Raw genomic sequence first — 24,624 nt, 5'->3', positions numbered from 1 at the left:
CCACCGCCTCGGCCTCGTCCTCCGCCGCCTCCGCTCGCTCGCCCGCCCGCCCCAGCCCGTCCCCTTCTCCGCGCCCCCAGCCGCTCGGCCGGCCGGCCGGCCCTCGCCCCCCATGGCCGTGGAGAGCCCCAGCGTGCCCCCGCCCAGCAGCCCGCACTCGAGCCCCCCGTCCCCTTCTCCGGCCGCCGCCCTCCACAGCCACAGCCACCACCACCACCACCACCACGGCAGCCTGGGCCTCGGCGGCGCCAGCGCCCGGCCGCTCCAACAACACCACCACGGGCCCGGCCCGGACGAAAGGTCCAGTACCCGCCTCTCTCTCTCTCTCTCTCTCTCTCTCTCTCTTCCTCTGACGGCGGGGAGGGGGGGCAGGAGGGCAGCGCGACCGGGGGAGGCAGGCAGGCAGGCAGGCAGGTAGACCGAAGCCCGGGAAGGGGGGGGAGCAGGTGCCTCCCCACTCCCCACCCCCGACGGCTGTGCCTGGAACAAGCCCAGGGCCGGCCGGGGCGGAGGAGGGGGTGGGGGAGGCTGTGCGCGGGGGGGGGGAGAGGAGGAGGAAGGGGCCTTAGAGAGGGATCTGCGTATCCCCCCCCCCATATACATCTCTCCATCAGCCCTTTGTCTTTAGTCCCTGCGCAGGGCGAGCAAGGTGAGTGGGTCCCCCTCCGTCCCTCCCTATGGGGAGGCAGAACGTGCTCCCCACCCTCAAGGCCATCCAGCAGCAGCCCTGCTGAGACGAGCCTAAGCCTGCCACGAGCTAGGGCACGGGAGGAGGGGAGGGGAGGGCTGCTGCGTGCACCAGAGTGGGCGAGAGTCGCCTCGTCTCCCCCCCCCCCACTTCCTGGGAGGCAGGTGGGCAGTGCAGAGTGGCTGCTGATGCACCTTTGGTGTTGTGTGTGTGTGTGTGTGTGTGTGGGCGGCCTCACTCCCTGAGGAGTTCTCTCTTTCATGTGATGCAGGGGTTGGGTTGGTAAGTAATCTCTTTTATTGAATAATTCAATTTGTACCTTGTTCCTTTCTTTCCCTGCCACAAACAAAGGCCAGAAGTCAGTAAGCATTTCATTTAAGGAAACAAGCAGAATTGTGCCCCTCTCTGTTGAGCTGATTGGTGCATCTTCCTTCTATGTGTGACATTAACTTAAGGAAGTACTCACAAAAGCACACACTCACTTTTTATTTATATATATAATTTTTTTAAAAAGCCCAGATTTCTGCTATAAAGTTTGCAGAGTGAACCCCCCTCCCCGTGCAGCTCCAGCTTGGATTCCATATAGACGTTTTAGTCTACAAACTCCATCTTCATTCCATTACATGGAAAGTGGATACACACTACTGCACTTGGTGCAGGTTTGCTCAGATAAACAGCCATTGTTTATGCAACAATAAGCAGTTCTAAAGTGTAACAAATCACAGTGCCCCCAAAGTCATCACACACTCTTCTGCCCTGCCCCCCCCCCAATTGAGGGTTTCTTTGGTAACCAGTAGACATGTACAGTGTAAGCACTTTATTAGAAACCTTTTTCTTCCTGTTTTCATTGTCCTTTGGTTAGCCACATGTACTGTGAAAAGTTCATGTTTGTTCCTCACACAAGATAAGTGAATCCAAATTAGAATGTCTTCCTGTTGTGAACATTAGGCTGCTAGTATCCAGCCCCCAACCTGGTGCTTTCCAAATCCTGTCACTCCTGTTCTTTGTGTAAAACAAGGATATGCATTTTGGCCCATAGTGCAGTATTCTCTTTATTCGGATGGCCGGGGGGGGGGGGAGCGGGGGGGTGGATACCATTTATGAAGGCCACACATCCATTTATATGGAATAATTTTGGCTTGTTCCTCTCACTGCTTTCCTCCTCTACCACAACGTTAATTCTGTATACCTGTGCTAGAAAACATGATTTACAAAACAAGAAAAACTAAGCTTAGGATTTTTTTAATTTTATTTTTAAGAAAAAAACAACTTACTAACATGCACACATGCTGTTACGCAGTTATCCAAATACCTTTTCTTTCATGTCTGGCTATATTCACACCATGGAATCAGTGACAAAGTTACTATTGTTATTAGTTTGGCTTTAATTTCCCAGATTCCTTTTTCAATCACCAGCCGAGCTCTGGTGGCCAGAATAGGTTGAACCATCTGGCCAATATGATTTTAGCGCCAACAGGATAGAATTGATTGCATCTAAATAATTTATTTTATGAAGCCAATATACATCATAATTTCAAAGGATAAATTCCACCCACAGCTATTATAAAAGCCCACGTTTCCACAATTTAAAAACTTAGCTGTTTTATGTCTGCTTCTACTGATCTTCCAGAAAACTCTTTTTGCTAATAATGTCATGAGCAGCCTGAATCCATGAGGTTGAGATGGGTCAATGAAACAGAGCAGAGGTAACAGTACTGCTTGCAGAAAGGTGTGATGTGATACCAAGAGTTGCAGGAGATTTGCGCCACCCTGTGAATAGAGGCTGGCTTAAATATAGTTTACCATCTCGCTGCTGAGACTTCATCCTCAATTTATAATTATAAGTATCTATGTAGAGCCTTCCCTCGGTGCTTAAAGCACTTCACGCACATTTTGTCTGCCTTTGGGGTAGGCAGGCAGGCAGGCAAACCAGTGCTTTCTGAGGTTTGCTAGGGTTATTAAGTGGGGGTTGTAAGGTTTTCGATTCTTCTGCCAGGTAGCTGTCGACAAACTTAAGCAGGGAGTTGCACACACACACACACACACACACACACACACACACACAGAGAGAGAGAGAGAGAGAGAGAGAGACAAGGTGAGGATATGTACAAAGCCACCTTTAACATTTCACAAAAGAGGGTGAACTACTTGGAAAGTACATGTTCTTTATACCCTAGGCACTGACCATTTGTCTGGCAGCTCTGTATGATGCTAATTGAAAAGTAATTAAAATATGAATCCCAAATCTGCATCTTATGCTGGTATGCTTGACAAATTCCATGTGGATCATCCTCTTGTGCCTTCAATAGCTTTGCAGAAAGAAAGGGAGATTTTATGTGGGAGCTTTTCTTAGCCCATTGCAGTGCTAGGTCAGGCCAAGGCCCAGCTGGCATCTGCTGAATTCCCAGCTCCGTTCTGATGTCTGAGACCCAGAAGTCCTGTCCCCTGTTGAATCTGGCAAGTGCACTCTTGGGTGAATGACGTCAGCATAGGATGCCATGAGTCAGCATAATGGCCAGCAGGAAGGATGAGGGAAAGCTAGCTGTTGAAATACAAACAAATGACTTCATTAGCTGGCAGTTTAAAGACAACCAGTACAAAGCTAGATAGAATACTAAATCCTTTATAAAAGTAGACCCCAGACCCAGAAATGTCCCTTTAATTAAATATGCAGCAGTTGCATAGTGCTTAATATGACTGGAGGTGGGCAGACCAAGAGCAAGATTTGAATGAGGGTGGGGGGTTGTTGTTGAGTGCTGCCTCTTGAGATTTTCTGGTTGGGGGACGTAAAAAGCAGTTTTGGTAGCAGGAGGAAGTAGCTGGATCATTTGTCGCAAAGAAGAAGGCAGAGTCATTCGGAAGAAGCGTCTTGTGCCTGTCGGTGGCTGCTCTCTTGAGGCGGAATCTTTTTAATACTCAACAGAGCAGGGTCCTACTTCTTCTGTATTACTCCCTTGTACCTCAGTTGGCTCATCATTCGGTAGCAACAGGTTCTGTTGGAAAATGTGTTTCCAAAGAGGGTACATAGATGATTCAGAGATAAAAGGGCTACTTTTGGATTAGGGAAGGCCGTTGTAGTTGTTCAAACAACTGAAGCATTCCCCTCTCCCCCGGTAATAATTGCCAGTTGAGGTTTTCAGAGAGGGCCAAGAAAACTATGGGTCTGACTTGCAACCATAGCTTGTGCTTGATCTTCTTTAAAAGTCAGTAGCGGCCTCTTTTTAGCATATCACTCCTTTGCTGAGGGAATTGCACTGGCTACCTATTGGCTGCCGGTGGTGCTAGTGTACAAAAATCTAAACACTTTGGGAATAATTTTAATTTGCTTATTTAATTTGCTTTCTTTTACTGTTTATATCTATGTTGACCGCTCTGGGATCTGTGTTAGATAATTGAGCAGTATATAAATGTAAATAAATAAATAAAAGTCTAGCCATGTCCGGCATTAAGGAGATTAAGGCTTCAGGTGTTCTCCTCACCCTGCCATGGTAAAGCAACTCCTAGTGAAACCCTGTCATGATCTGCAGTTGAGATGGAGAGTAAGTTCCACTGAATTCAGTGGGGCTAACTTGCACTCCCCAAGTAGGATAAGACTTGCATACAGAAGAGGCCCCGTGGATTCATTTCAGCAGTGCTTAGCTGAGCAGCATTTCCATCCAGATCGTTTAGTGAGATCCTTGCTAGTTAGTAATTTTGCCAGCCTAAAGATGCATCAGTGTTTTATATAACGCCAAAGATTATGCTTTTGTCCATTGCATAAAGTGCATTTATAATATAGTAGGTAGGGAAACGTACACCACACACTGTTATTTTACTTTTGTGGAGTTTCTGCTTCAGGGAATATCCCCGTTTGCTCTATTCATGGTTTGTTTCAGATAGAGCGGGCCAGTTTTTCTGTGGCTTTGACACAGTCTTTGTATTTAGTCTTCATTCACTGGCTAAATTATAACTCCGTGTTCTCCGCACAGGATTGTGAGATCTCAGGCCTAGGTGGGTCATTGTTTTGCTATGGATCAGCAGCCTATGCAGATCTTAGCGGGTGCTGTAGGGTGCTTCTTTAGCCCCAGGTCCTAACTGTAAGATGCCCTTCACCCGTGGGCATGCACAAAGGCAGTTCAGGAGGAGGGGAACACCTCCTCCGCCTCCATTTCATTGCCACACAGGCTAGTCCAGCAGGATGGGATTTCCCTGGCTTTCGACTTTTGTGCCATCAGGGGGCAGCACAGACGTCTAGCTTGATTGTCTGCAGAAAAGTTCTTAGTTGTGTCAAGTTTCAGGCACAAAGTTGGAAGGTAAAATTTTTCTTGCAAAGATAAACGTACAGATTTTAGTTGCTGTAATTAAAATAGGAGATTCTTGCACATTCAGTCAAGTAAAACCACAAGCATTCACCACTTCCCTGGTGGCCTTGGATTTCTGCCCTTCCTCAATCGGTTCAAAACATTGCGCTAAAATCTTTCCTGTTGCTGCATTAGGGTTGCCCCTGTCTTTCAGCCTGGGCGCAAGACCCCTGTCACGTTCATTCAGAGCTATGCTTAAAGGTTGTGTCTTCCCTTCAGCTTCCGTCTTGTTTTCACTTCAAGCTCAGCGATTGTTCCCCCTTTCAGCCTTGCCCTGTGCACCACCCTATGCCTGGTGGAGCTCCCTGCTCCCCAGATCTGTTGAGCCGCCTTCCTGTGCTGACCTCAGGCTTCACTTAACTCTCCCCTCCCCAATCTTAGTTGATCTCCCTGGCTGTCTTCTGTTGCCTCGTGTTCTTGGCACTAAGCGTGTGTTGTAGTCATGGTTCTTTGCTGTCGGCATGCACGGCTCCTTATATGGGCTTCCAAGGGCCGAGCGATTTCTGCCCCAGGTCTTGGAGACTTCCATTTTCTTGCATGTCTGCTTCAACAGGCTTCAATCATGTGATCTGTGAGGTCACCGCGGGTGACTGTGAGGTCATATTTTGCCTGAAGCGCAGCATTCTGCAGAGTTAGCAGGCGGGCCAGGTGTTCTCCCCCCAGTATCAGCATTATCCTCCGAAAGCCCCATAGCCACATGGCAACCACGCCGCTTTGCTCTATAGCCAGAGTGAACACATATGGCAAGCTCTACAATGAAGTTGGCAGAGCCCTCTAACTTCCAGTAATAATCTTGCTCAGAGTTGCTGATTAATAACTTCTCACACAGCCTTAAGCCACCAAGCTTTCGGTCACCTTCATGTTTTTGCTTAAACCATGTCAAGAGAGAGCATAATAAGGCTGCAATCCTACACACACTTACTAGAGAGTAAGCCCCAGTGAATGCAATAGAACTTACCTCTGAGTAATCATGTATAGGATTGGGCTGTAGGTCTCCAGTGCCTTCCAAGCAGAAGGCTTCCAGGCGTTTTTATTACTCGGCAGGCTGGATGTGTGTATTTATGCCCATGTGGGGATGTTTAGGTGAAGGGACCACAGGAAAGAAGGGGGTGGCGAAGACAAGATCCAGCAGCCCTGGAACTCCCAGCTTATTCTCCTCTCCTCTGCCCCCAAACACCGTAATGCTATTCAGATTCCTCTCTGCAAAACATTTATTTGCAGGGATATGAAATGTTGGGTGTTCTTCTCGAATTGTTCCAGGATTTGAACAGTTTGAGCTATTCAATTGTCTTGCAAGATTCGGTTCTGCTTAGGTGTTAGAAATGACGGTTTGCACACTTTTCCATTTGGGGGAGTATTGTAAAAATTTCCAGAGGCTGCTGCCAGCTTGGATCCCTTTCCCGTCTGAGGGAAGAACGTGGCCATTGGGGATGGTGGCGGCACATTGCAGCCGATAGGCTACGTGCTGTGTCTTGATAGAGGTGTTTGTGTGGAGACAGCGGAGGAACTGACTTCCGTGCAGGGCTCCTGCAGCACACTGGTGGGCTCCCTGGGAGAAAATTAGGGGCGCCCCTGGAGCCAAGCAGCCCTTGAGTTGTGAGGCGGCCTGAGAAGAATTTGCAGGGCAGCACGAAGTCTTTGACAGTGTGAGCAGGAGGGAGGATTCTGCGGGAGTGAGATGTGAGACATTTAACACACCTGAGGAGCAGCCAAGCCTGGGCTGAGTCTGAGCTTTGCTTCCCTGCCCCACCCTCGCCCCGAGGGCAGCAGAAGAACGATGCCGTCAGTAATAGCAGGAGAGCAGGTCTTGCCTCTTGCCCCTGCTAAGGAGTGTGGGCAGGTGTGGGTGTGCCACCCGTTGTACATCTTCATTTTGTGAAGCTGGGCATTTCCTCAAGCGCCTGTTGTGTAAACCCAGGAAGCCTGACTTGAAAAGCCAAGCTCCAGACCTATTGGTCTCAGTTTATAAACACTAAAGCCGCAGCAGCCGTTGACTGGTGTAAGATAGGCAGATGAGGTGGGCGCCTCATGTGAAATACCGCTTGATGGTATTCTGTTTTTAATGCAGCAGGCCTGGCAGGCGGGTGTGGAGATGGAAGGCCGAACTTCTGAGGCTGTCGTTGTTGTGGCGACTGGCGAGGGGATTATTATGATTTCCACACCTGGCTGCCTGTGCAGGTATGCACTTAGGAACATAGGAAGCTGGCCTTACATTGAGTCAGACCCTTGGTCCATCTAGCACAATGTTGTTGACACTGACTGGAGATGATGTGGGTTTTCTGGAAAACTTTTAATTGGAAAATTTTCCAAATCAAAGTAGGGTCATTTGCTTCTTTTCTTGCACGGAGGGTCACCTCCGTTACAAATGTCATTGTGAAGCAGTCCCAGTGCCATCTTTGTGCTAGAGTGCGGCTACCTTGGAGTGCAGTTTCTTTGGGTTTCACTGTTGTGCCATTTGTCTTAAAAGCACTGAAATGCCACGTGTTATTTTGCCACTGTTTTTAAAGATGATCCACTTGCTGCTGGCCTTTCAGAACTCCATAGCTGGGCAGACATTAGGTTGAATTCAGTCTTGGTCATACTTTGAGTAGATCCATTGAAATCAATGGGACTTAAGTTGGTCATAACTAATATCCCACTGCTTGTTGTCAAAAAGTATGCCTGGCTTGGATTCAAAGAGAATCATAGAATAGCAGAGTTGGAAGGGGCCTACAAGGACATCGAGTCCAACCCCCTGCTCAATGCAGGAATCCCCCCTAAAGCATCCCTGACAGAGGGTTGTCCAGCTGCCTCTTGAATGCCTGTAGTGTGGGAGAGCCCACAACCTCCCTAGGTAACTGATTCCATTGTCGTACTGCTCTAACAGTCAGGAAGTTTTTCCTGATGTCCAGCCGAAATCTGGCTTCCTGTAACTTGAGCCCGTGATTCTGTGTCCTGCACTCTGGGATGATCGAGAAGAGATCCTGGCCTTCCTCTGTGTGACAACCTTTTAAGTATTTGAAGAGTGCTATCATGTCTCCCTTCAATCTTCTCTTCTCCAGGCTAAACATGCCCAGTTCTTTCAGTCTCTCCTCATAGGGCTTTGTTTCCAGACCCCTGATCATCCTGGTTGCCCTCCTCTGAACACGCTCCAGCTGTTATATCAGGTTACATTTTTGGGTGAATAACAGCTGCCATCATCAGTTCTTTGTGGATAGGTAAGGCTGCAGCCTTGCGCCTACTTCCCATGGATTTACATCCCAGAAGCTTGAAGAAGAGGGATGAGCTGATTTCTCGGGTGTGTCTGTCCTCATGAGATAACAACCAAGGGCGGAGGGCTGGCGGGCTGGCCTTTCCCCATTGAGTCCTTTCCCCTGTTGTGGTTGTCTGTGCAAGAACATCAGGCAGCAGTGAGCAAAGAGACTGCGTGTTGCCGCCCTTGAGTGGGAGGCAGCCCCAGCCATTTTCCCAGTGACGGGCTCACAAGCACGTGCCCTGCTGGGAGCAAACATTCGGAGGGTTTTAGGTTAACTTTAAAAACAAAACTTTAAAAACATTTGTCACCACGCAGAGAGAGACTGAGCTACTGTAGCAGAGGGGTGGTGCACCGGAACAGATTACTCTTTCAAGGTGCTGAATGTCAGGCAGGGTGGATAAAAGTCAATGATTTTTTAAAAAGATTTTTTTGAAAAAAAACGCAGATTTTTTTTTTATTTAAAATGGATTTTTTTATTTAAATCGGATTTTTTTAATAAAATGCTTTTTGAGGAAAAATCTATCTAAAGATAGTTTTCTATTTAAGATATATTATAGTCCAAAGGTTATCATGAAATAAGGATTCGTTTTTAATTATGTAGCATGAGGCTATATATTCATGCAATGTTTAATTTTTTTGGTAAATGAATTCCATTAATCCTTTCACAGTGTCATGCTCTGTAAGATTATTGGGCAATTTTTCTATCTAGAAGATATCACAGATGCTTGGCTTTACAGTTCTCAAAACTGTGTCTGCAGAGATCACAACCCCATTGTTCCTTTGCAAATCTATGTACACAGAATCAACCCCTTACCTCTTAAGTGCTAACTTTCAAAAAAATTCAATGAATAGAGTGCACTTTTGGGGGGCGGGAGTCACATGATTAAATCGAGTCTTTCTGAGTAGTGGTTTAAATCATTATTTAAATCATATTGATTTAAATCAAATCCACCCTGGTGTCAAGCCTTGATTACTTTTCAGGACTTTCTTTACATTATCCTATAAAATGGGGATAATGTCAAATCTTTTACAACAAAATGCGTGAACTGCTTCCTTGTGAAATGTTTCACGGCTTTGGGTTGGGATGAAAGGTGCTGCTGGTTCTACTACTTGCTGTATTTAGAAGGCCAAGAGAGGAAATGGGAGTTCAGCTGTAGCCGAAAGCAGGCTTCCTCAACCTGGTGCCCCCTGGATGTGTTTGCCTACAACTCCCATCCTCTTCGGTCAGCATGGCCATGGGCTTTGCTGCCTAGGCATGATGGGAGTTGTTGTACCAGCATATGTGAAGGTATCAGTTTGGGGAAGTTTGGGCTAAAAGAAGGGCTTTTTCTCTGCTTCTGTCATACTGCTTTTCTGTGTGCTCTTGAAGGGGTCCCTTTAAAACTTACTGTTCTGTGCTGGTAGCCAAAGGATTATAATGAAGGTAAACCCCGATTTCTATCTGGATAACAGCCTGTTGAAGAGGCCACTGTTTCTTGCTTTAACACAGATACATCCAATCACCGATCGGTTTGCACAGTCAAAGAAGTTTGCACATTTGATGGTTGCATTTGTTGGTGCGCCTGTGTTTGTGTCCTCCCCGGGAATATTGTCTTGGGATGAGAGCCATATTCTTTTTGGGCAGGGGTGTCCAGCAGAGTGGGGACCGGTTCCGGGAACAGGCTTGGCTTGGCTCTTTTCTAGTGATCTGCTCAGACTGTGAGGTTTGAAGGGCAAAGTGGCGCTTGGTATTTAGAATAGCTTTCAATTTTGAAACTTACCTGGGTCGCCTGCCGTGCCCCTTCCTGCCAAGTGATTCTGGTCATGTGTCATTGCAGGGAGGATGGGGAGCTGGAAGAAGGGGAGCTGGAAGATGATGGAGGTGAGGAACCCCACAATGCTTCAGAGTCACACGAGAAGAGTCGGAAGGAGAAAAATGAGAAGCATCACACTGACTCAGATGAAGAGAAGACTCACCGGAGGAAAAGGAAGCGTCGGAAAGAGCGTGAGAAAGAGAAGCGGAGGTCAAAGAAGAAAAGGAAATCCAAGCATAAGGTGAGTGAGGTGAAGGTAGCATCGGGAGTACCGAGTTCAGCCTCCACCTCGTCCTCTTTTCATGCCTGCCCAGATCTGGGAGTAGAGGTTGAGGGCACGCAGGGAAGGCCCAACCACCGGCTGCTGCCCTGCGTTAAGCCTCTTGGCGAGGATCTCTGGGCCCCCGGCATCAGCCGTGCAAACAGAATCCTGGCCACAGAAATCACGACAGAGGAGATGGTGCACAGGCTGTAGCAGGGTCCAGGAGCAGCGGAGGCTCCTGAAGAACGTGGACCTGTTGGAACTAGAAAGAGGCACGGCAGAGAGTGACTAAAAGGTGTTGGAGCCTGGAAGAGTTTTCTGGGTTAAAAACAGCTCCTAGTTCACACTTGCCCCCCTGGAGAAAATGAATGGATGATAAGAGGCGCCAAAACTGTTTGCCAAATTCTTGGGGTCCCAGCTCCCAGTAGCTTTTGTTGTCTGAGTGCCTTTCGAATCCGCCTTTTTTCCTCCTGAGGCTCTGAGGTCTGACAGTTGCTTGGAGGCATCGGAGTGCTCTTTCAAGGATCAGCCGAAACTGGATGAGCAAAATGGGGGGGGGGGGGGAGGAGGGGGAGGAGGAGGAGGAGGTGTGTGTGATGGTGATGTGTGATGGCCCTGCCCTTCCTCGCAGCGCCATGCCTCTTCCAGCGAAGACTTCTCAGACTACAGTGAGGACTCGGATTTCAGCCCGAGTGAAAAGGGGCACCGGAAGTACAGGGAATACAGCCCCATCTACTCCTCTGTAAGTAGCGAACACCAGAAATGCTTTTGGCTGTGGCCAAAGAATCTGGCCTGGTGCTGGCTGTGGTCCTGCAGGCGTTGTGTCTCTGGGCGTGGAGGCTGCTCCCTCCCCATAGCTAGGCAAGGGTTCCTATGCCATGGGAATCGGAGTTTAATGCCTTGGGGATGATGCTATTTGGGGCTCTGTGTTGGAATGAAAAGGTACCACAGCGATGGTGCTGCTAACTGTGTGGAAAGGGTGGGTTTGGAAGGGGATGTTGGCTTGTGAGGTGTGACGAGGGCCCGTTTGTACTTCAGAAGCTCACCTCCAGCTTATGCGCACCGTCCGTTCGTTCTCCATAACCACTTGTGTGCTTGCCTCCAGTCCCACCAGCAGTACTCGTCATCTCACAGCGCCCCAAAGAAGGGATATTCCAAAATGGAGAGCAAGAACTACCCCATATATGAGGAATATGAGAATGAGGGCTATTGTGACTATGAGGGAGAGGATGATGAAGACATGGGGAAAGAAGAGTATGATGACTTCGCGAAGGAGCTGAACCAATATCGGAGGGCAAAGGAGGGGTCGCACAGGGGGCGAGGTACGGCCGTCTTCTCTAACCCGCATCTCAAGAGCACCCAGCATGCTGCTTGATAGTTATTTGGCACAGAGGTCGAAGCAGTGTTTGAGGAGTGTTACGTTCTGTTCATTGAATGTGGCCCCAAAACAAACTTTGATGCGCACCTTGGAAGTCAGCAGCCCTCTGCCACTCAGAAGAATTTGATTTGCCTTTCTGAATGGCTGGCAGCACTGGCTTCCAGGATGAGTGCAGGTTCTGGGGCAAAACTTTAAAAACAGGGTGCAGACACTACCTGGGTTAGGGTGGAATCAGGTTTGTATTCCTGCTCCCTTTCATCATGAGTGAGGAATTGTGTGGCTCCTGCTGCCGGGTTCCCTCCAGGCTGGCCAGCTGCCTCCAAGAAAGCTCTTGGGTGCTTCTTTCGGCTTGTCCAGATTCAGATGGGCTTTGGTACCAATGGTGCATTTGCCTCTTGGGTACCCAGTATTCTCAGCTGAGGTCCATTGCCACAGCAATGCTGCTTTTATTTCATACTCCTTTGGAAGTTTAGTTCTAGGAAGACTTGCACACGTGCACATGCACCTCTTGAGTGGTGTCCGCTCGTTCCTGGAGCCAAGACTAGGCTTGCCAGGTGCCCTTGCAGGGCAGGGCAGCTGTTCCCACATGCTTTTGTGACATTTCTTGTGCGCAGGGAGCCCTGTTAGTGTGTTTCACGTGATACCTAGTTATGTGCTGGAGTCTGGTGCGTTTTTGTTTTGGGCCTCATCTGATTTGTGTCAGCAGGAGGTCGTGGCCGAGGACGAGGCTACCGTGGCCGTGGAAGAGGAGGGATGAGAGGAAGAAGCATGGGTCGAGGTAGCCGTGGCAGGGGAAGAGGAGGAGAGCACCCTGAGGAGGAGGAGGAGGAAATGTATGAAGAGGAAATGGAGGTGAGCTGGCAGGTTGGGCCCTTGTCCCCGGCCCAGCACCCTTCTTGTTACGATCCCACCGTGTTGATTCCTCTTCTCTTGAACGGCAGTATTGTGAAGGAGAAGAGCCCGTGGGCGAGGAGGGATACGACGACTACTCCAAGGAACTGAACCAGTATCGCAGAAGCAAGGAGGGGAGGGGCAGAGGTAGGTGGCCCTGACGGGCCGAGGCTTCAACCGTGTCAGGTGAGCGAGCCCTGCCCCGTGGGTAGACTCAGCTTTTGTTTATGCTGCCACGGTTGGGCTCAGCTACATAGTGGTCAGTGTTGGCCTAAATGGACTGCACGCTACAGTTCTCATGTCAGGAAACGGCCTTGTTTCAGGCATGGGGCGTGGCCGAGGGCGTGGCTCCAGGGGGCGAGGAGGCAAGGGCATGGGCCGAGGAAGAGGCCACCGAGGAAGAGGAGGAGGCATGGGCAAAGGAGGCGGGATGAACGAAGAGGACGACTACTACGACAACGACATGGGGGTGAGTGGCCGCTCCCCTTGCTCAGGTGGCGTCAGCCTCTCTGGACATGTTGTAGGTCTTCCTTGGGCGCTGTGGGTTGGTGCTCCTCTTGCTTCTTTGTCTGCTTGAAATTAGATGAGCATTTAGTCCCCACCAGGCAGAGAATGCTGTTGGTAGGCGGTTTATCTCAGGGGAGAGCAGAGGGTAAGATCGACAGACGGTTTGGACTTGAGCTCCCAGAAGCCCCGGCCAGCTTGGGCAGCGGCCAGGAATGCTGTGAGTTGACGTCCACAGCAGCTCCACCTTCTGCCTTCTGCTCTTCTATCTGACCCTGGAGGTAGTGGCTGGCCTACCGGGGTGGGGATTGCTGTCGCCCTTAAAAGACCAGGTCTTTCATTCTGAGGGTGATAATAGATTCGGTCCTGTTTTTGGCTGCTTTCACCCGCTAAGGCTGCTGTGCCAGCTGTGAGCCTGGCTGCTGTTGTAAGCACTTTGATAACCTCTCGTTTGTATCATTGCAGTGCATTATATACCGGGGGCTACCCTTGAATATGATTCAGAAACTTCGGTTAGCGTACAATGCGTCTATCACCTGGGACCAGGCACATGGGTCCCATTTCCTCAATCATAAAATAACTAAATTGACTCTTAGTTTGGGCCCAAATCTAGGCGCTGATCTTAATCTTTTAACCCCTAAATGGCTGGAGTCCAGAATACCTCAAGGACAGCCTCCTCCCACATGAGCCTGCTTGGCTACTAAGTTCTGCCTCGGAGGCTCTTCAGTGGGTCCCTTGGCTCTCCCAGGTGAGGCAGGTAGTGTGACCCATGATAGGGCCTTTTCAGTTGTAGCCCTCCAGCTTTGGCCTGCGTAGAAACCAGTGATAGGCGAGTAACATATTTAAATAAAACCTTTTGTGCTTCCCATAGGATGGTGGCGGTGGCAGTGGAAATTACAGGCGGAACGACCACGATAAGTCCCACCAGCAATCAGATAAGAAAGGGAAAGTTATCTGCAAATATTTTGTAGAGGGACGTTGCACCTGGGTAAGTGTCCAGTGCCGGCTTTCATTTATTGCTGTAAAGGGATGTGGTGGTGGGTGCAACACCTAAGGGGTGGGCTTCAGTAGTAGGATAGAGAGCAGGCGCCCGGTTCAGCGCCCAGTTCAGTAAGAACCATGTTTTAGGAACTGGAAGAGAAATGCCCCCCCCCCCCACCTTCAAGGGGAACAGCCCGTTTGCTGTGGGTCTTGCTTGTTGCCTAGAGATGTAAAGTTTCCGGAAATGTCGAGGCCATGGGGAAAAAATGTCTGTCAGTAAAACATACTTTAGATCCATACTTTTAATAATGAATGAAAGAAAGAACTATGCTGAGAATCTCACAGAGAGCATTTTCCCACATGCTTCATTATTTCCAGACCTTTTGCATCTCCAGTCTTTCTATAAAAGTGTTCTTCATACGTAGTAACAATATATAAATGCTTTGTCTTCTAAAAGAAAATATTTTATAATCGAAAGGTGTTCAATTTTTGGGGGGGGGGAGGGGAACAAAAGCAGTCCCTGGGGGAAAAGACGGGGTGGGTGTGGGGTGGGTGGGAACACCTTTTCCCCAGTTTTTTCCTGGGCCTTCACATCTCTCTTGCTGCTTGCATTGTGCTGGGAGTGGAGAACTCGCTTGCCAGGTTGACCGTGACTAAAGCCAAGAGAGACGTGGGGATAGTAGTGAGTGGACAGCAACAGTTGAAAGTAGTCCATTTTCTTTCCATGTTGGGTAGATTGTGCCTGCTGCTAGCTGGGCATTCTCCAGTCTTTACACCTTAACCCCACGCCCCTATTTGGTGGTGCCCCTGATGTCCACGTGTGGCTATGGGGGAGGGTGGAGTAGGCATATAGGCCAAGCTCACCTGCCTCAGCTGTTGTGTGCCGGGGTCTTTGCTCTGGCTGTGATGCTGCAAAGGAAAAGAGGTCACAAGTGGAATGGAGTGTCTGTGCTGCTCCTCGTAGCCTTCACTATGTGGGGTAGTGGCTAAGGTGTTGGACTGGGAGTGGGGGGGGTCTGAGTTCTAGTCCCCACTCGGCCATGGAAACCCACTGGGTGACTTTGGGCCAGTCACAGACTCTCAGCCCAACCCACCTCACAGGGTGGAGAGGAGGAGGAGGGTTATGCATGCTACCTTGGGTTCCTTAGAGGAAAAAAGGCAGGATATAAATGAAATAAATAAATTGTGGGAGCTTTCCTGCATGGGGGGGATGGCTTTTGCACAACACCTCCCCAGTAGGTTGCTGTGTGTGAGACACGGGTTCTAACCGCTGAGGGCTGTTCCACCAGTCCATAGTTCTCCCTACGTTATCTAAAGGGTGAGAGATGCATGTGGGACTGGATTCTGGGAGCCCTGCTTTGAGGCACGATGGCTTCCTTTCAGGTGGGTCAGAAGCTTTGCCCTTGACAGCGCTGGATATGAAAGGGGGCATTTGTGTCTTCAGACAGAATGCTTGTCCAAGAGCTCTACGAAGACGCAAGGTGCATTCGTCATCCCTTCCCGCTCTCCTTGAGATGGGTCCTTGCTGGGAGCGCAAAGCACCCTTTCACCAGGGCTATTTATGAGTTTGCTTTAGTAGTTAAGGCTGCAGCCCTCCACACACTGATGAGGGCAGAAGGCACAATGGACTCGTTGAGTAGACATGCCTAGGGCTGTGCTGCCACCGATTTAAACTATTTTATTTATTAATATAGCATATTTATATACCGTTTCTTACACAAATCTCACAAAGCAGTTTGCATGAAAAATTAAAATGGTAAATTTGAATAAGCTTATATAATTAACAGCCAAGACAAGCTATAGGAAAAGAGTTTTTTCTTCTCCCCTCAGAGCAAGATGGCAGTTGGGGGTTGGGGGGAGCTCAGCTGGAAGGAACATTGGGAGAGAGATAGCGGACTCCTCCCTCGTCAGACTCTTCTGTAGCAGAAATACAGAAGGGAGCCATAGCAAAGCGGCTGCATCCGTCACTAGAACAAGACTCGGATTTCCCGGCCTTTTTCATCTACAAGGAAGGACTTGTCAATTTTCAGTCTTACAATACACCACTCACCATCAAACAGACTTAACACTTAGGTGCTCTTAAGTTCTCTAGGCAGGAGGAGCCAGCAGGATAGTTCTGGGGCCTGTGCCTTGATGGGCACGAGATGTGTGTCTCTGTTGACTACAGGGGGAGTCAGAGAGTTGGAAGGGTTCCCCTTGAGGCCATGGAGTCCAAACTCCTCCTCAGTGCAGGAATCCAGTTTAAAGCATCACTGACAGATGCTGTCCAGTCTCTGCTGGACTCCCCCCCCCCCCCCCCCAGTGAAGAAGATCCCACCATCTCCTCCGAAGGCAGTTGGTTCCGTGGCCAGACTGCTCTGACCTCAGGAGGTTTTTCCTGACGTTCAGCCATGGCCCTCTTCCATGTTGCAGCCCTTTAGGTACTTAAAAAGAGCTGCTCTATCTCCCCACAGACCTTAAGGCTAAACATTAGCCTGCCTGTTGTCTTTGTTGTCCTTTCAGTGGGTCGGCCTCTTGTGTGAATTTAGGATTGTGAGTCCGCCCCGCTTCTCTCCTGCCCATTTTGCCCCCTGTGCTGGTGGTGTGCTGCAGATGCCACAGTTGTGGTGGCACAACCATGGGGCAGGATTGGCACAGGTCCATGACACTGTGGGGTGTCTTTGGGTTTGCCTGGCCCAGGGGGCTTAGTAGTGACCCTAGCATGGAGGCAGGATGGGATTGAGCATTCCTTCGATGGCCGCTGTCCTTTCCAGGCTCACTGCCAGACCGCAGGAGATATTGGTATCTTGCCTACCCTGGACTCCTCCTCGTCAGAGGGTGAAGGGGAAGGGCTAGCTCCAGCAGATGTTGAGGAAGGGACTAGCAGCAAGGTAGGACAAGAGCCCTTGCTGTCAGGGGGCAGGCAAGACCCAGCTGAGGCCCTCCAGCGGAGTCTGACAATGAGGAAGGGGGTCATGAGGCTCCAACACCAGCTGAGCACAGGCTCAGGAGAGCGAGGGATCAGCATTGGCAGGCTGCCAGAGCTCTCAAGCTACAGGGCTCATTGGCAGCACCTGGCGACAGGTTAGGAGTTAAAAGGGATCTGAGCTGCCCAGGGAAGATGCTGGAAACAATGTGCAAACCCCAGTGTCCGGCCCGTCCAGCTCTCTGCACGTTTGCACGCCTTGGTGAACGCCGGACTCCCTTGGACTGCAACCTCAACTCTGCCTGCATCTACAGCCCACTTTGGGGCTGTGTTATTCAACTCTGCCGGCGTCCCAGCCAACGAAGGAAGTCCAGCTGCCGTTTTCCTGGCTCGGCCTCCACATTGATAAGGGCAGCCATAAATCTCTGCTCCTAGCCAGCAAACACTGACAGTTAGCTCATTGTGTGTGTGTGGGGGGGGGGAGTGTTTCTGGGACCCAGGGACAAGCTGCTAAACATCCTTCGTATGCAGATGTCAAACTGTGGTCCCCTGAGACCAGGAAACCTTTTCCTTAGGACAGCGGTCCCATTTGTGTCTAAGTGGTGCCTTCTGCTTTGCAGGGGGAACACTGCAACTTCAGCCATGATATTGAGCTACCAAAGAAACGGGAACTGTGCAAGTTTTACATCACTGGTTACTGCGCCAGAGCTGAGAACTGTCCCTACATGCACGATATCCTTTCCGGTTGTTTCTGCCCAAGGCTCTTACGTCCCGCATTTTCAGATGAAATCTAATCCCAGGGAAGATGTGGGAAAGTAATCTTTGCCCTCCCAGTCTGCCTTTCATCACCTCAAAAACCAGCTATCTGCAGGCGCTTTGCCAGTTTCCATCTCAAAATGGCTGAGCCCGGCGGCACATATGAGCTGGGGAGTCATCACCCAGTGTGCCCCAGAGACAGTTCATGGCCACCAGCCGTGGGGACGTTGGGATCTCCGGAGGCCGTGGGCAGCGGAGCAGGGGAAGTGGGTGTTGCGAATTGGGTGTGCTTTGTCCTTCTGCTGCTTGGAATGTTTCCCTTTCCTTAACGCCTCGCACGGGACTTCCCTTGTAAGCTCTTTCACACGACGGGGAATTGCATCAACGGGGATGACTGCATGTTCTCCCATGAGCCACTCACTGATGAAACACGGGAGCTTCTGGATAAGGTAAAAAGGCCTGGATGGCGGCTGTGGCTGCCGTCGAGATTTGCTTCTCCACCCAGGAGGAGCCCCTTACAGAGGCTGGCCTTGACCAGCAGCAGGCAGGGGTGGCGATGGGGAGGGCGGAGGCGGCTCCGTCCGTGGGCAAGCTACCCCCCTCCCCTGGCATGTGTTTTTTTGCCCCCTAGATGTTGGCGGATGATGCTGAGGCAGGAGCAGAAGACGAGAAGGAAGTGGAGGAGCTAAAGAAACAGGGCATCAATCCCTTGCCAAAGCCCCCTCCTGGGGTGGGATTGCTGCCCACCCCCCCTCGGCCACCGGGACCACCAGCCCCAACGTCTCCCAATGGCCGGCCGATGCCTGGAGGCCCCCCTGCTCCACCCCCGCCGCCCCCCCTGCCGCCCCCCGGGCCGCCCCAGATGCCGCCTCCATTGCACGAGCCCCTTTCACCTCAGCAGCTGCAGCAGCAGCAGGACATGTACAAGAAGATTCCCTCGCTCTTTGAGATTGTGGTGAGACCCACGGGGCAGCTGGCGGAGAAGCTGGGCGTGAGGTATGTGCCACCTCCCCTCACAGATGTGGAGACACAGCAGGCCGGGGTTCCGGAGTGAGTGGAAAGGCAGAGAGAGAGAGACAGAGAATTGCGGGGCAGGGGGGGGGTTGTCAGCAGTGCAGCTGGTGCACCTTTGGCCTCTAGCCCCAGCTGGAGGCAGCCAGAGTGCTTCCGGTCCAGGTTCTGGATGTGAGCTATTGCCCCCCCCCCCCGGTCTTGCTAACCAGAGACTTCCCAGGCCGCGCTCCGTGACTCCTGTCCTGCCCCTTCCTTCAGTGAGAAGGGCTGCAGCAGAGCCCCTTCGGGGCTTCCCCAGTGGGTGCAACGGCTGCTGCCCTGGGCTGCTTTGTGCCTGTCTTGATGGGACTCCCTGGCGCTTGCCACTTTCCTCCCTCTAGGCACCCAGGCATGTCTCCGCCTCGGTTCCCTGGGCCTGGGCATCCCGACCTGCCGCCGGACCTGCCCCCAGACATGATCCCTGACATGCTTCCTGACATGTGCCCTGACATGCCCATGGGGCCGGGGATGAACTCAGGCCCTCCCATGGGCCCCGGGCTCCCAATGATGCCCTTCGGCCCCGAGGAGATGCCTCCCGGGCCCCCCGCACAAGACTTCTATGACAATTTCTACCCGCATCCGGAAGGTTTGGAGATGGACCCCAGCCTGATGGGGGGCCCAGGTAAGCCTCCGCTGGGTGGTGGGCGGGGCTGCTTTGCACCTGCTTTGATTGACATGCCTTTGCCAGAGGGTCGCGGCTGCCTGCGTGGCCTGTGGTAAACGGAAGGCTATGCTGATGCCCTCAGGCCCGGTGGCTCCTCGCGCCCCTCTGACGCACGTCTCGGTGGCGCCTGAGGCTTGCTCACGTCGTCTTCTCGATGGTTCTTTCTCTGGCAGAGGGGGGCTACGGGAGCTACGAGGAGATGCACGAGCTGCCCGGGGAGAACGTCTTCCCTGACCCCTCCCTAGAGCCGGATCCCTTCTGCGACGGAGGGGTCTCCAGGCTGCAGAACCCGCCCAGCAACGTCCCTGACTTCCTGCCCTCCACTCAGAGAGCCCTGTACCTGCGCATCCAGCACAAGCAGCAGGAGGAGGAAGAGAGGGCCCGTCGGCAGGCGGCGGAGGGATGCAAGCAGGAACGGGAGCATGAGGAAGGCAAGTGGCTCCGAGGGGCGCGGGCGGGCGGGCGGGGGTCCCTCCAGGCCAGTCTCATCACCAGCCTCACTTCCTTGAGTGGCTAGGCTAGGCAGCTTCCATTCTCCAACTGTTGGAGGGGTTCAGCCCTCTCTGGCCTCCTTCAGCCCTCTTAGTTCCTTGGTGTGTCCCTGGACCCACGGCCTGTGCCTGGACATTTTGTGGCAGTGGCACAGGCGTGGTTTTCTGGAGCTCCGGCTGGTGAGAAAGTGGCATCTTTCATCTCAGTTGAGGACTCATCAGCTGCCGTCCAGGCTTGGCTCTGGCATTCAGAACTGTAGGTGGGGGCTCAGAGGACTGAACGTCCTTGCATGCCCTCCCCCTCCCTGCCCAGCTTCTGCACATACACAGCTAGCATGTTGGAAGGGGGGGGATTCAGTGTTTCCCATGGGGAAAGTGCCTTCTTGGGGGGCCCTTCACAGAGATCAAGCTGGCCTGGAAAGCCCCAGTATTTTCTTTGAGAATTTAAGACAACGTGTTTATATTTTTTTTATTTTTTATTCTCCTAACATTTTAATAATCTAGAAATACATTTTAACATGGTGTTTTAAATTTGTAATTTTGCATTGCTGCTGTTTTTATCTGGTTGAGCTTTTATATTGTATTTTATATTATGGTTTTATACTGTTGTTTTATACTTTGAATGGTTTTAATTTTTGTGAACCGCCCAGAGAGCTCCGGCTATTGGGCAGTATAGAAATGCAATAAATAAATAAATTAAATAAATAAATAAATTTTGTCACCCAGCTTTTACTCCCCCCAAAATGATAAACTACATAATGAGATCACTTTTACAGAAAGACTAGAGCTGTAAAATGTCTGGAAATAATGAAGACATTGGAGAAAGTGTTATTTGGTTCTTCCCTGTCAGATTCCCAGCATAGTTAGTTCTTTCATTCCTTATTAAAATTATTGATCTAGAGTATATTTTACCCAATAGACATTTACGCCCAGTTTCCCAACACTTGAGTAGAGTCACCATTGTGTGTTCTTGACAGTTTGGGTTTTGTTCTAGAGAGTCCTGCGTTTCTGGTGCTGTAGCAGTCGTGTAATGTAGTCCTACGCTACTCTATTCAAACTAGAATTACAAATCTACGGAGTTTACTTTTAAAAATCATTAAATATAATGATAATGTTATGAGCAAACTATACGTAAAATAACTTTAGGAACGGAAAGGCTGCTTTATGTTCCTAAAGCAGCCCCCTTCCCAACCTGTTGCCCTCTGAATGTTTTGGATTGCAGCACCCAGCATCCCCGGCCTTTGGCTTTGCTGCTTGAGGCTGATGGGAGCTGAAATCCAAGATACCTGGAGGGCACCAGATTGAGAACGTCTGCCTGAAAGCATCAAAGCCACTATAGAGCTGTAAAACGCAGTAAAAAAAAAAAAAGAACAAGTGTTGCTAATTTTCCCCCTTTCCCAAAATTTCCCGTTATTCTGAACTAAAATGGAAAAACCCTGTTGTTGTTTTCCCCCATGGCCTCAAAATTTCTGGAATTTTTTCATCTCTACCTGCAGGCTGGTGATTTTCAGTGAAAAGAGTTTTGTTCCCTTTCTAAAATGTTGCTACTTGCCTTCAGGGCTGTGGAGAGGGCAGCAGCCCCCAAACTGAAATAAATATTCCAGTAAACTTACTTGTCAGTATGGGCTGATTTGGGGCGGGGGGTCGCAAGAGACACACTTCAGCCGTGAGTCGCTCTTCCATGCTCTGCTCTCTCCCCGTTCCCCCCTCCCCGCCCCAGGCGATACCGGCAACTGGTATTCCAGTGATGAGGATGACGGCAGCAGCAGTGTCAGCTCCATCCTGAAGACGCTACGGCAGCAAAGCTCCAGCAGGACCCACGAGGACCCGGCCAACAACGCCAGCCCTGCCTTGGGCAGGACTGACCCTCGCCTGCAGAAAAACCAGCCATCAGGGAGCGGCCGGCCGGCCGACCCTCGTCTCCTGCGTGATCCCAGACTGTCTCGAAACGCGGAGCCTTCTGCTCTGCCTGGCGCTGGAGATGTGGGGCCCACTGACCCGCGACTGGCGCGGCACGCTCTCCCCTCGGCACCTAAGCCGGACCCTCTGCGTTCCAGCCCCACCGCCGGTCAGAAGGCTGCTGCTGTTCCTGAGGAGGAGGAGGGGGAGCAGCGGGCCCTCAGGGACAAGCCGGTCACCATTCCTCTGGACGCGCTGCCCAGCCACACCCTCCGGGACCCCCGCAGCCAGCTGCAGCAGTTCAGCCACATCAAGAAGGACCTCCTCCTCCTCAAGCCCAGTTTTGCCCGCCTGGTGCTCTGGAGCCCCGAGGACTTGATCCCCCTGCCCGTCCCCAAGCAGGAGTTTGTCCCTGTCCCACCTGCCCTCCAGCCTCTGCCTGCTCTCGACCCGCGCCTGAACCGGCCCCAAAACACCAGCCTCGCAGACCCTAGGCAGCGGGTGGCAGCCCCCGCAGAGCCCGCTGCCAGCCCTGGTTCCAGCCTGCCAGACTTTGAGCTGCTGTCCAGGATATTGAAGACGGTCAACGCAGCCGGCGGCAGCCCTGGCCCAAGCGACAAGCCCAGCGATCCCCGGACGCGGAAGGCCCCTGCAGACCCCAGGCTGCTGAAGACCTCCGAGCCTGCGCCCTCGGGGGGGCCCTCAAAGCCCACTGACGCCGCCGGCACCCCGTTGCCAGCTGGGCCCGTTGCTGGCTCCGAGGCCGCGGCCCCCAGCATTGCTCCGTATGACCCCCGGCTGCTGACCGCAGGGGGGCTGAGCAGAGGCCCCGGCCAGAGCAGCGTTCTGAGCGGGATCAGCCTCTATGACCCACGGACCCCCAGCTCAGGTGGCAAGGCTGCAGAGTGCGCTGGCGAGGGGAGCCCAGCTGCCAAGGCCTCCGACGGAAGCAAAAGCGGAGGCCGGGGGAAGGAGCCGCTGTTTGTGCGCCGTTCGGCGCTGGACCAGCTGGAGATGGAGAAGCCCAGCGCAGAACCTGCCACCGACCGGTACAACAGCTACAATCGGCCTCGGCCCAAGGTGGCAGCTGCTGCCGCCACTGCCACCGCCACACTTGCTACAGAGACTGCCACGCAGCCTGGCGTTCACAACCTCCCGGTGCCCCCGGTCTATGGCATGGTGAAGCAGGCAGCTAAGTCTGGGGCAGGAAGCCCATTTGCTGGGAATAGCCCTGCCCAGGAGGGAGACCTACAGGACGCTGGCTCCTTAAAGGATGTTTTTAAAGGCTTTGACCCAACTGCCTCCCCGTTCTGCCAGTAGTATTAAAAGACTTGCACGTGCAGACGGGTGTTCCAGAGAAGCAGCAGTGTTCATAACTTTTTTATTCCATTAATGCATCCCTTTGCCATATCACTTGTATATACGTCCTTTGGGTTTTGCTCAGTGCTGTAGTGCGTAATCTTCAAGCGACTTTGTAAACAAGTAATCAGAGTAACTCAAGTAGTACTAGCCAGTATTGTGTGATGCCCCAAGAGTTCCTTCTTGGACTTTTTTGAGGTCCGCCTGAAATCATTCAGTGTCTTCAAATCTTCTTTTGAAATCTGGGCCAGCTAAGTCCCACCAACCCAGAGCCCTTTCTGTGCACAGTGGGCCACGTCTGACCCCCACCGGCTTCTCCTCTTCAGCACGGTCTGTGAGGAGGAGGAGAGACTGGTGAAAGAAAGACAGTTCCTACCTGTAGCGTAAAGGGATGAAGCTGTCAGCCATGCTGATCTGTAGAATATATGTATCTTCATTTCCGAACTGTAACAAAATATGTGTATCATAGCCTTTTAAAAAAAAAATCTAGTGAAAATTGCCATGGAGAAATAACCATGTTGGATTATTTTTGTAATTGTCTTGGGTTTTGTTTTAAGTACCTGTTTTCCTGCCATTTCCTTGAGGTTGCTGGATGATGATGATGATGAGATCCAGCTGGGCTAGAACAAGGTGGGGGCTACGCTGGGTGGGTGGGTCCTGCATTCTACCAAAACAGAGTTTGTAGTTTTGAAATTAAATTATTAATATCCCTCTGGATTTTGCGTGTATGTCTTCTACGCTCCTCTAAATAAGCAGGGACTGCCAGCGCCCAAAGTTGCATGTAGATTATGCAGTTTCCATAAATAACAGGCAGTTTCTCATATCTTCTGTGGAGGTACAGTGGGGTACTTAAAGTGAGCCAGGCTGCCTCAGGGTCACCGTTGCAAAGGGGTTCATGTAAAATGCAGCCTGAGCACTTTGCGGGATTCCGTGCCGTTTCCAAAGTGCCCTTTTGGTAGCATCAGAAGAGCAGCTGCCCGGCCTTGATTCCCCCACAGTAGTTGATGCAGACCAGAAGCCAAGTAACTGTCTCTGCTATTGAGTTCTTGAAGGGCTGGGTGTTCATGAGAGCAGGCCAACTGCCCGGTCCAGTCTTATTCCCAGGCAGAACCTGTTTTCTACGTAGAAGGAGCCTGTCTTGGTGACTCTCCGTGTATAGCTCCAGCCCCTGGATTGGGGCTGCTCTCCTCTTCTGAGGAGGGGGCGTCTGGTTGCCTTTGTGTTAGAAATGCAGGCGTTTTGCCCTGTCCCTGCAGCCGCTCAGTCCTGTCCATCATAGGGTTTTTTGGGTGGGCGGGGGTGGGAGGGGGGGCAGACAAGCGGCTGGGCTCCAAGCGTCTCCTCATGCTTTGTTTGCCTGCACTTACGGGATGTCGAGGCAGGATGTGTTTTGGAGGTGCTGGTCTGAAAAAGTATTTCACCACA

At 51.4% G+C, this 24,624-nt stretch overlaps 1 protein-coding gene across 4 annotated transcripts; it reads left to right on the top strand.

Annotated features, from left to right (window-relative positions):
• Positions 1–105: 105 nt before the first annotated feature.
• Positions 106–23,916, top strand: ZC3H4 (zinc finger CCCH-type containing 4). 4 transcript variants are annotated; one of them, XM_063139665.1, is made up of 14 exons: positions 106–300; positions 10,081–10,297; positions 10,950–11,060; positions 11,424–11,640; positions 12,403–12,548; positions 12,638–12,734; positions 12,911–13,056; positions 13,963–14,079; positions 17,598–17,709; positions 18,073–18,182; positions 18,365–18,729; positions 19,128–19,408; positions 19,624–19,881; positions 21,662–23,916. In XM_063139665.1, exons 1-14 carry the CDS (start codon positions 113–115, stop codon positions 23,158–23,160), a joined length of 3,864 nt encoding a protein of 1,287 aa, XP_062995735.1. In that variant the 5' UTR covers positions 106–112; the 3' UTR covers positions 23,161–23,916. The 4 variants fall into 4 exon arrangements, with proteins under 4 accessions (XP_062995735.1, XP_062995733.1, XP_062995734.1 ...); XM_063139663.1 differs by having other exon boundaries at positions 12,400–12,548; XM_063139664.1 differs by having other exon boundaries at positions 12,400–12,548; positions 17,598–17,714; positions 18,078–18,182.
• The last annotated feature ends 708 nt before the right edge of the window (positions 23,917–24,624 follow it).

Source organism: Elgaria multicarinata, chromosome 13 (genome assembly GCF_023053635.1).
Source record: "Elgaria multicarinata webbii isolate HBS135686 ecotype San Diego chromosome 13, rElgMul1.1.pri, whole genome shotgun sequence".
Lineage (NCBI taxonomy): Eukaryota > Metazoa > Chordata > Lepidosauria > Squamata > Anguidae > Elgaria > Elgaria multicarinata.
Note: the sequence above shows the minus strand (reverse complement) of the source record. Positions and strands in the feature narration are given on the sequence as shown.